The sequence below is a fragment of the Salmo salar genome, unplaced genomic scaffold (genome assembly GCF_965601325.2).
Source record: "Salmo salar unplaced genomic scaffold, fSalSal1 ptg000005l, whole genome shotgun sequence".
Classification (NCBI taxonomy): domain Eukaryota; kingdom Metazoa; phylum Chordata; class Actinopteri; order Salmoniformes; family Salmonidae; genus Salmo; species Salmo salar.
In genome coordinates, this window is record NW_027675309.1 from 370088 (window position 1) to 382500 (window position 12413).

The 12413-nt window shown below is 40.2% G+C and overlaps 1 protein-coding gene across 1 annotated transcript; it reads left to right on the forward strand.

The window, feature by feature from the left end:
- The first annotated feature begins 216 nt into the window (after positions 1-216).
- Positions 217-10016, forward strand: LOC145865968 (NLR family CARD domain-containing protein 3-like). Its single transcript, XM_082970860.1, has 2 exons — positions 217-235; positions 7105-10016. The coding sequence occupies exons 1-2, from the start codon at positions 217-219 to the stop codon at positions 8898-8900; spliced, it is 1815 nt and encodes a 604-aa protein (XP_082826986.1). The 3' UTR covers positions 8901-10016.
- The last annotated feature ends 2397 nt before the right edge of the window (positions 10017-12413 follow it).

Sequence of the window (12413 nt, forward strand, 5' to 3'; positions counted from 1 at the left end):
ACTGTGTTAGCCACAACCAACATGCTGGATCTCTGTTTAGGGGTCACTGTTGACCACAACCAACATGTTGGATCTCTGTTTCTCTGTTTAGGGCTCAGTGCTCTAAAATGAGTCTCTCTGGGGAGATAGAGGAGGTGGTCCCTGCCTCTAAAATGAGTCTCTCTGGGGAGAGAGAGGAGGGGGGGCCCGCCTCTAAAATGAGTGTCTCTGGGGGACATGACACCAAAACTAAGAGGTGAGCTGACAATATTGTTTAAGAATGTATGTTCTAAAATGCTTTTTATTCAGAAATGATTGCTAATGGGGACATTCTATATAACTGTTCTAGATTTTAGATCTGTATGAAAATATGTTTTTTTCTAAAACGCTATATATCCACCTAGATATCTATATATCCACCTAGATATCTATATATCCACCTAGATATCTGTATATCCACATAGACATCTATATATCCACCTAGACATCTATATATCCACCTAGATATCTATATATCCACCTAGATATCTATATATCCACCTAGACATCTATATATTCTATATATCCACCTAGACATCTTTATATCCACCTAGATATCTATATATCCACCTAGACATCTATATATCCACCTAGATATCTATATATCCACCTAGATATCTATATATCCACCTAGATATCTATTTATCCACCTAGATATCTATATATCCACCTAGATATCTATATATCCACCTAGATATCTATATATCCATTGTTTAGCAGGAATGGAATATTTGTATCCTGTATATCTGACTGTGATATGTGGTTGTCTCACCTAGATATCTAAAGATGAATTCACTTACAGATGCCATGTTAATTCGACCCAGTTTCTCACGTCGGGAAAATAACAGCAAATGTGCATTTTATGTGGAAATTACCCACTTTAAAAGTCTTTATAAAGCCTTGTAGTGGTTTAATCATTTCTTTAAATAATGAGATAATTTACCAACATTTCTGAAAAGTGATATATAGCGTTTTGTAATGAAACTCTTATGTTTCCCCATCTGAGCTCAGAGTAGATGAGAGATGTAATGTTTGTCTCTGTTGTGTTGAAGCCCAATCAAGCAGGAGAGACCAGCCTCCCCTGTTCCCAGCTGTGTGTCCATGAAGAGTGACCAGTCTATGGATCGTCCTATATCCTTTAGAGAGGGAGACTTTTCTACTGAACAGAGGTAAGAAGAACTCATGGGTCATGGTCAGTGAGTTAAACAACACTGTCTCTAGTCTTTTCTCCTCTCCCATTTTCCCATTTATTGTTGTTGTTTTCATAATCCATAGGCCTTTCCTTATGTCCATTTTCACAGTCCTAAAACAATATTAAACAAACACAACATTTCCTCCCTGTGTGCGTGTGCGTGTGCGCGCGTCCGGCTACCTGCCGCTCCAAAATAAGATGTAGGCCAATCAGGGGCTATTAGTTAGTGTTCAGGCCTTGTGGGAGGGTTTTGAGTAGTCATTGGGCTAGAAAAAGTCATTACATTAAATAACCTGACTGTTTGGATGTGTCTGTTAGAAAACTGTTTTTTTTCTAAGAGATAATGAATAAAATAATGAGTTGTTACTGTGTTAACCACAACCAACATGCTGGATCTCTGTTTAGTTGTTACTGTGTTAACCAACATGCTGGATCTCTGTTTAGTTGTCACTGTGTTGACCACAACCAACATGCTGGATCTCTGTTTAGTTGTTACTGTGTTAACCACAACCAACATGCTGGATCTCTGTTTAGTTGTCACTGTGTTAACCACAACCAACATGCTGGATCTCTGTTTAGTTGTCACTGTGTTAACCACAACCAACATGCTGGATCTCTGTTTAGTTGTCACTGTGTTGACAACAACCAACATGCTGGATCTCTGTTTAGTTCTCACTGTGTTGACCACAACCAACATGCTGGATCTCTGTTTAGTTGTCACTGTGTTAACCACAACCAACATGCTGGATCTCTGTTTACAGGGGACAGTGCTCTAAAATGAGTCTCTCTGGGGAGAGAGAGGAGGGGGGCCCTGCCTCTAAAATGAGTCTCTCTGGGGAGAGAGAGGAGGGGGGCCCTGCCTCTAAAATGAGTCTCTCTGGGGAGAGAGAGGAGGGGGCCCCTGCCTCCAAAATGCATCTTTCTGGGGGACATGACACCAAAGCTAAGAGGTGAGATAACAATTTTATGAATAATTCATTAAGTTTATTTCCTAAATAAATAGCTATCTTAAGGTGAATGCACTTACTGTAAATCTCTCTGGATAAGAGCATCTGCTAAATCAGGGGTTCTCAATCCGGGGTCTGCGGAGGTACTGCAGGGGTTCTGCAGGAAGCGTGGGGAGTGGTGGTGTATCCAGGGAGAAAACTAATCTAATATTCTGAAATGTCATTGTGGTCTTATGCTCCCATCTATTGGAATTATTTAGCAACTGCAGTAGTGCTGAAAAAATGTGTTATTCCTTACTAAAGTAGTAATTACTGAGAATTACTAGTTAATTTTATCACTTACAATCATAAAATAAGAACTTATACCATAACAAACAATTAAACTGACATAAACCAAAATCACTATATATGTAGTTATTTAATTAATTACCAAATTGAGCCGGTCGGTCACATTTGAGAGTGAGGGAGATATATAGCATTTTGCATAAAAAAACATGATTTCTGTCTCTGAAATTAAACCATCATGTGATAGATTTTAAACAAATCCTTGTCTGTGAGAGATGTAATAATTAATACATCATTTCTTTAAACAATAAAAGCTCATTTCTGTAAAGTGATATGTTGCGTTTTGGAACTCTTCTTATGTTTCCCATCTGAGATCAGAGTAGATGAGAGATGTAATGTTTGACTCTGTTGTGTTGAAGACCAATCAAGCAGGAGAGACCAGCCTCCCCTGTACCCAGCTGTGTGTCCATGAAGAGTGACCAGTCGATGGAACCTCCTATCATGTTTAGAGAGGGAGACTTTTCTACTGAACAAAGGTAAGAAGAACTCATGGGTCATGGTCAGTGAGTTAAACAACACTGTCTCTAGTCATTTCTCCTCTCCCATTTTCCCATTTATTGTTGTTGTTTTCATAATCCATAGGCTTTTCCTTATGTCCATTTTCACAGTCCTAAAAAAATATTAAACAAACACAACATTTCCTCCCTGTGTGCGTGTGCGTGTGCGCGCGTCCGGCTACCTGCCGCTCCAAAATAAGATGTAGGCCAATCAGGGGCTATTAGTTAGTGTTCAGGCCTTGTGGGAGGGTTTTGAGTAGTCATTGGGCTAGAAAAAGTCATTACATTAAATAACCTGACTGTTTGGATGTGTCTGTTAGAAAACTGTTTTTTTTCTAAGAGATAATGAATAAAATAATGAGTTGTTACTGTATTAACCACAACCAACATGCTGGATCTCTGTTTAGTTGTTACTGTGTTAACCAACATGCTGGATCTCTGTTTAGTTCTCACTGTGTTGACCACAACCAACATGCTGGATCTCTGTTTAGTTGTCACTGTGTTAACCACAACCAACATGCTGGATCTCTGTTTAGTTGTCACTCTGTTGACCACAACCAACATGCTGGATCTCTGTTTAGTTCTCACTGTGTTGACCACAACCAACATGCTGGATCTCTGTTTAGTTGTCACTGTGTTAAGCACAACCAACATGCTGGATCTCTGTTTAGGACGTCACTGTGTTAACCACAACCAACATGCTGGATCTCTGTTTAGTTGTCACTGTGTTAACCACAACCAACATGCTGGATCTCTGTTTAGTTGTCACTGTGTTAACCACAACCAACGTGCTGGATCTCTGTTTAGTTGTCACTGTGTTAACCACAACCAACATGCTGGATCTCTGTTTAGTTGTCACTGTGTTAACCACAACCAACATGCTGGATCTCTGTTTACAGGGGACAGTGCTCTAAAATGAGTCTCTCTGGGGAGAGAGAGGAGGGGGGCCCTGCCTCTAAAATGAGTCTCTCTGGGGAGAGAGAGGAGGGGGGCCCTGCCTCTAAAATGAGTCTCTCTGGGGAGAGAGAGGAGGGGGGCCCTGCCTCTAAAATGAGTCTCTCTGGGGAGAGAGAGGAGGGGGCCCCTGCCTCTAAAATGCATCTCTCTGGGGGACATGACACCAAAGCTAAGAGGTGAGATAACAATTTTATGAATAATTCATTAAGTTTATTTCCTAAATAAATAGCTATCTTAAGGTGAATGCACTTACTGTAAATCTCTCTGGATAAGAGCATCTGCTAAATCAGGGGTTCTCAATCCGGGGTCTGCGGAGGTACTGCAGGGGTTCTGCAGGAAGCGTGGGGAGTGGTGGTGTATCCAGGGAGAAAACTAATCTAATATTCTGAAATGTCATTGTGGTCTTATGTTCCCATCTATTGGAATTATTTAGCAACTGCAGTAGTGCTGAAAAAATGTGTTATTCCTTACTAAAGTAGTAATTACTGAGAATTACTAGTTAATTTTATCACTTACAATCATAAAATAAGAACTTATACCATAACAAACAATTAAACTGACATAAACCAAAATCACTATATATGTAGTTATTTAATTAATTACCAAATTGAGCCGGTCGGTCACATTTGAGAGTAAGGGAGATATATAGCATTTTGCATAAAAAAACATGATTTCTGTCTCTGAAATTAAACCATCATGTGATAGATTTTAAACAAATCCTTGTCTGTGAGAGATGTAATAATTAATACATCATTTCTTTAAACAATAAAAGCTCATTTCTGTAAAGTGATATGTTGCGTTTTGGAACTCTTCTTATGTTTCCCATCTGAGATCAGAGTAGATGAGAGATGTAATGTTTGACTCTGTTGTGTTGAAGACCAATCAAGCAGGAGAGACCAGCCTCCCCTGTACCCAGCTGTGTGTCCATGAAGAGTGACCAGTCGATGGAACCTCCTATCATGTTTAGAGAGGGAGACTTTTCTACTGAACAAAGGTAAGAATAACTCATGGGTCATGGTCAGTGAGTTAAACAACACTGTCTCTAGTCATTTCTCCTCTCCCATTTTCACATTTCTTTTTGTTGTTTTCATAATCCATAGGCTAATCCTTTAGTCCATTTTCATAGTCCTAAAACAATATTAAACAAACACAACGTTCCCTCCCTGTGTGTGTGTGTGTGTGTGTGTGTGTGTGTGTGTGTGTGTGTGTGTGTGTGTTTGTCCTGTGTGTGTGTGTGTGTGTGTGTGTGTGTGTGTTTGTCCTGTGTGTGTGTGTGTGTGTGTGTGTGTGTGTGTGTGTGTGTGTGTGTGTGTGTGTGTGTGTGTGTGTGTTTGCGCACTCCCTGGATGAAGAGATATAATCTCTATCCTGATTGTCTAGTCACTTTTACCCCTACCTACATGTACATATTACCTCAATTACCTGGTACCCCTGCACATTGACTCAGTACTGGTACTCCTTATAGCCTCATTATTACCTCAACTACCTGGTACCCCTGCACAATGACTCAGTACTGGTACTCCTTATAGTCTCATTATTACCTCAACTACCTGGTACCCCTGGACATTGACTCAGTACTGGTACTCCTTATAGCCTGATCTCTGAGAGTGAGACAGATATATATTATTACTGTGTTAAACCTAGCAGTACTACTGATTTCTCTGAGAGGCAGATATATATTATTACTGTATTAAACCTAGCAGTACTACTGATTTCTCTGAGAGTGAGGCAGATATATATTATTACTGTGTTAAACCTAACAGTACTACTGATTTCTCTGAGAGGCAGATATATATTATTACTGTGTTAAACCTAGCAGTACTACTGATTTCTCTGAGAGGCAGATATATATTATTACTGTATTAAACCTAGCAGTACTACTGATTTCTCTGAGAGTGAGGCAGATATATATTATTACTGTGTTAAACCTAGCAGTACTACTGATTTCTCTGAGAGGCAGATATATATTATTACTGTGTTAAACCTAGCAGTACTACTGATTTCTCTGAGAGGCAGATATATATTATTACTGTATTAAACCTAGCAGTACTACTGATTTCTCTGAGAGGCAGATATATTTTATTACTGTGTTAAACCTAGCAGTACTACTGATTTCTCTGAGAGAGAGGCAGACTCTCTGAAATGAAAACATGTGACCAGTCTATGAATCGTCCTATACATTTTAGAGAGGGAGACTTTTCTACTGAACAAAGGTAAGAAGAACTCATGGGTCATGGTCAGTGAGTTAAACAACACTGTCTCTAGTCATTTCTCCTCTCCCATTTTCACATTTCTTTTGGTTGTTTTCATAATCCATAGGCTAATACTTTTATCCATTTATATAGTCCTAAAACAATATTAAACAAACACATTGTTCCCTCCACGTGTGTGTGTGTGTGTGTGTGTGTGTGTGTGTGTGTGTGTGTGTGTGTGCGTGTGTCTGAGTGTTTGTGTGTGTGTGTGTGTACTCCCAGGTTGATTAGATGTAATCTCATGTTTTGTCCACAGAAACCAACAGGAGAGATCAGAGTCAGAGATTCTCAGTGGTCAGTCTTCCCAGAGTCATCAAACAGACCTGGACTCTATATTCAGTGTATGTGGTCCTGTTATGAACATTTGTTTTTGTTGACCTCAAGTAAAGTTGATCTGTCAATTATTCAATAATGTGTTAATGAGAAAGCATTTCTTCTCTTGCTTAACTTATTTACTTGATTTATTTCAGTTGCTTGAAGAGAAAATTATGACATTTGTGAAGAACGAGCTGAAGATGTTCAAGAGGATTCTTAGTCCTGAACTCCCAGAAGGCTTTGAGAGTCAGAAGCAGGATGAGGAAGTGGTGGATGCTGAAGATGAGAAGCAGGAGAGCAGTGCCAGAGAGGGGGCTCTGAAGATCACACTGCACGTCCTGAGGAAAATGAACCAGAAGGAGCTCGCTGACACACTGGAGAAATGTAAGATCTGTCTGCCTCATGTTGAATGCTGTTTTATAACATTTAACATCTGTAATGCATTATGAAAACATCTACACATTTATACATTCAGTTAAGAGAATAATTGTTATAATGTAAAACTTTATAACAGTCCTACAATACTGTAGGCATTAAAACAGATGTAATATTGATATCATCTGTGTTAATTCTTCATTCAGATGAGCTTGCTGTGATTTGCCAACGTGAACTCAAATCTAATCTAAAGAAGAAGTTTCAATGTGTATTTGAGGGGATCGCTAAACAAGGAAACCCAACACTTCTCAATCAGATCTACACAGAGCTCTACATCACAGAGGGAGGAACAGGAGAGGTCAATAATGAACATGAGCTGAGACAGATTGAGACAACAACCAGGAAACAAGCAAGACCAGACACTGCAATCAAATGTAACGACATCTTCAAACCCTTAACTGGACAAGACAAACGTATCAGAACTGTGCTGACAAAGGGAGTCGCTGGCATTGGAAAAACAGTCTCTGTGCAGAAGTTCATTCTGGACTGGGCTGAAGGAAAAGCAAATCAGTATGTCCAATTTGTGTTTTCATTCCCTTTTCGGGAGCTGAATTTGATGAAAGGGGAAAAACACACTTTGATTGAACTTCTTAATCACTTCTCAATGGAAACCAAACAATCAGGAATCTCCATCTACAACAAGTACAAAGTTCTGTTCATCTTTGATGGTCTGGATGAGTGCCGACTGCCCCTAGACTTCCAGAATAACAAGATCTGTTGGGACGTCACAGAGTCAACCTCACTGGATGTTCTGCTGACAAATCTCATCGAGGGAAATCTGCTTCCCTCTGCTCTCCTCTGGATAACTACCCGACCTGCAGCAGCCAATAAGATCCCTTCAGGGTGTGTTGACCAGGTGACAGAGGTACGAGGGTTCAATGACCCACAGAAGGAGGAGTACTTCAGAAAGAGATTCAGTGATGAGGACCTGGCCAGCAGAATCATCTCACACATAAAGACATCAAGGAGTCTCCACATCATGTGCCACATTCCAGTCTTCTGTTGGATCTCTGCAACAGTCCTCGAACACATACTGAAACATAAGAGAGAAGAGATGCCCAAGACTCTGACTGAGATGTACACACACCTTGTGGTGTTTCATACCAAACAGAAGAATGAAAAGTATCTTGGGAAAGAAGAGACAGATCCACACTTGAATAACGAGAGCATTCTGTCACTGGGAAAACTGGCTTTTCAACAGCTTGTGAAGGGCAATCAGATTTTCTATGAAGAAGACCTGAAAGAGGCTGGCATTGATGTCAATGAAGCCTCAGTGTACTCAGGATTGTGTACACAGCTCTTTAAAGAGGAATGTGTTCTGTACCAAGACAAGGTGTATTGCTTCGTTCATCTGAGCATTCAGGAGTTTCTGGCTGCTGTATATGTGTTCCTCTCATTCATCAACAACAATGAGAATCTAATGGACAAACTGCAAACAAAGTCCAGTATATTTTCTCTGCTGTACAGAGACAAGTCTGAAGTTACTGTCTACAAGAGTGCTGTGGATAAAGCCTTACACAGTGAGATTGGAAACCTGGACCTGTTCCTCCGCTTCCTTCTGGGACTGTCACTGGAGTCCAATCAGAAGCACTTACGAGGTCTACTGACAAAGACAAGAAGCAGCTCACAGAGCCATGAAGAGACAGTCAAGTACATCAAGGAGAAGATCAGGGAGAATCCCTCTCCAGAGAGGAGCATCAATCTGTTCCACTGTCTGAATGAACTGAATGACCATTCTCTAGTGGAGGAGATCCAAAGCTACCTGAGCTCAGGAAGTCTCTCAAAACCCAACCTGTCACCTGCACAGTGGTCAGCTCTGGTCTTTGTGTTGCTGACTTCAGAAAAGGAGCTGGATGTGTTTGACCTGAAGAAATACTCCAGATCAGAGGAAGGTCTTCTGAGGCTGCTGCCAGTGTTCAAAGCCTCCAGAGCTGTTCTGTGAGTACATAAAATGACATATAAAAACTAATCATCAGGAAGAAATATTCAGGTTAAAGAAAAATATGCATTATAATATGTGTTTAATATTATATTGAAAACATTGAATAAATGCATTGATTTTCACATTAGTATAACAATATGACCATACAACTCTAGGAGACAGAAGAAGAATCTATATGTTGTTTGGGAGAATTAACCAAATGCATCTGCCATTGTCCTTCTACACTAAATTAACAATGTGTTTGAAGTCATGATCTCTTTGTCAGGCTGTGGAGTCACAGAGGAAGGCTGTGCTTCTCTGGTCTCAGCTCTGAGGTCAAACCCAACACATTATTTGTAAATGGGTAACAGCGTAAACAGAGAAAGCTAAGCGTATCATTTTAATACAACCTGTCTGTCATTGTATTTCTTCTGTGTTTGCAGACTCACTGGCTGTAAACTCACAGACACATCCTGTAAAGTGTTGGCCTCAGTTCTCAGTTCAAACCCCTCACACCTGAGAGAGTTGGATCTGAGTAACAATGACCTGAAGGATTCAGGAGTGAAGCTGCTCTCTGCTGGACTGGGGAATCCCCACTGTAAACTGGAGACTCTGAGGTCAGTATTATCAGATATGAAAGTACTTTATGCATGTAGTTCTCCCATTTGAAAAAGTCGTAATTATTCGGACATATTACTTATAGTGTATTAAAATAGTCATAAGTTTAGCATGTTGTCCCATATTCCATGCCTGCTGTCACGTTTCTCTAAGACAGAACCCAGAAGCAGACCAGGACAAGGTGAGTAAAATGAAGGTGAGTATTTATTGGTAGTCTTGATGTGGCAGCGGAGGTGAGTTGATGAGAGTAGATGGGTGGATTCAATGACGTCACTGTATCCACCGACGGCCAGGCAAGGGAGTTGAATGTTCCGGGAGGATGACTGTAGACAGAGTAAAGGGGGGGGGAGTAACCAGTAACAAGAACAAAACAACAAGACTAGCTCAGGAAACATGAGGCTGTTCGTTGCTAACGATCCAGCAGGGAATGGATGTCAGCTCAGGGCTTATGAAGAGGTGATGATCAGGACCAGGTGTGCAGAAGGTTGATGAGATGCAGGTGTATGGTAATCACTAGATCTCCCGCCTAACTTCGTCGCCTGGCAACCAGACAGGGTAATAATATCACTAGATCTCCCGCCTAACTTCGTCGCCTGGCAACCAGATAGGTTTCTGAACGCACCCTTAGACTCCAAACAGAAAACAGTCAGCTCAGGCAGAAACAGACTCAGGAAGCGGGATTCCTGACACCTGCAGTGATTACATCAAGCTTGTGATTCTACTAACAAAGATCAAACCCCCTCTGTTATTGTTAATGGTGAGAGGTTAGCATGTTTTGTTGTAGCCTCTGTTATTGGTGATGGTGAGAGGTTAGCATGTTTTGTTGTAGCCTCTGTTATTGGTAATTGTGAGAGGTTAGCATGTTTTGTTGTAGCCTCTGTTATTGGTAATGGTGAGAGGTTAGCATGTTTTGTTGTAGCCTCTGTTATTGGTAATGGTGAGAGGTTAGCATGTTTTGTTGTAGTCTATGTTATTGGTAATGGTGAGAGGTTAGCATGTTTTGTTGTATCCTCTGTTATTGGTAATGGTGAGAGGTTAGCATGTTTTGTTGTAGCCTCTGTTATTGGTAATGGTGAGAGATTAGCATGTTTTGTTGTAGCCTCTGTTATTGGTAATGGTGAGAGGTTAGCATGTTTTGTTGAAGCCTCTGTTATTGGTAATGGTGAGAGGTTAGCATGTTTTGTTGTAGCCTCTGTTATTGGTAATGGTGAGAGGTTAGCATGTTTTGTTGTAGCCTCTGTTATTGGTAATGGTGAGAGGTTAGCATGTTTTGTTGTAGCCTCTGTTATTGGTAATGGTGAGAGGTTAGCATGTTTTGTTGTAGCCTCTGTTATTGGTAATGGTGAGAGGTTAGCATGTTTTGTTGTAGCCTCTGTAAGTCTCTCACTCATTATTATTCATGATCTTTCTCAATCATGGCAGTCACAGGCTTGATGTAGTCATTGCAGTCAAAGAATATGGGACCAAATACTAAACTTTTGACTAATTTAATACACTTTAAGTGAATTGGTCAGAAAACATATGAAAACATATGACTTCTTTAAATAGGGGGATTAGATACATAAACTGCTTTCATTTTTCTAAACGGTGAAACAGATATGTATGAAAATATCTTCAAATAAAAGGTGACATTATATACTGTCACCTCATATGAAACATTTGATCTGAAATCCAAAATGTTGGAGTTTAGAGCCACATTTAAAATGTTATCTTCACTGTCAAAATAGATATGGTGTGGACTGTATACTCAATACAATCTAAATCTGATACCTCACTGTCTGTCTTCTGACTGATACTGCTTTTAAACTGGTCTGGTCAGTCTACTCAAATATTTGTATTATACATGTTTCTATCTGCAGGCAAAACTTTGATAATTTGTAATTTATAATATGATACTTTAATTTATGAGTAGATATGGCAGGTTTCAGGACACTGATGTATCTGAATATGTTGAAGAAATATACTGCCACTTTTTTCACTACCAAAGAATAGCAGTGTGATTTTAATATGATTTGACTCTTTGCAGGCTGTCAGGCTGTCTAGTCACAGAGGAAGGCTGTGCTCCTCTGGTCTCAGCTCTGTGGTCAAACCCAACACATTATTTGTAAACGGGTAACAGTGTAAACAGAGAAAGCTAAGCGTATCATTTTAATACAACCTGTCTGTCATTGTGTTTCTTCTGTGTTGGCAGACTCACTGGCTGTAAACTCACAGACACATCCTGTAAAGTGTTGGCCTCAGTTCAAACCCCTCACACCTGAGAGAGCTGGACCTGAGTAACAATGACCTGAAGGATTCAGGAGTGAAGCTGCTCTCTGCTGGACTGGAGGATCCACACTGCAGACTGGAGACTCTGAGGTCAGTATTATATATAGTGTGGACTGTATACTCAATACAATCTAAATCTGATACCTCACTGTCTGTCTTTTGACTGATACTGCTTTTTAAACTGGTCTGGTCAGTCTACTCAAATATTTGTACTATACATTTCTCTCTCTACAAGCATTATTATGATCATTTAGAACAATGAAACATTAATTTATGAATAGATAAGGCAGGTTTCAGGACACTGATATATCTGAAAATGTAGAAATAAATATACTGCCAATATTTTCACCACCAAAGAATATCAGTGTGATTTTAATATGATTTGACTCTTTGCAGGCTGTCAGGCTGTCTAGTCACAGAGGAAGGCTGTGCTTCTCTGGTCTCAGCTCTGAGGTCAAACCCCTCACACCTGAGAGAGCTGGACCTGAGTAACAATGACCTGAAGGATTCAGGAGTGAAGCTGCTCTCTGCTGGACTGGGGAAACCCCACTGTAAACTGGAGACTCTGAGGTCAGTATTCCTGTAGTTGGTCAACAAGTGATAACTGTTCACCAGATCCACATGTGTTTACCAGACACACATAGTCCA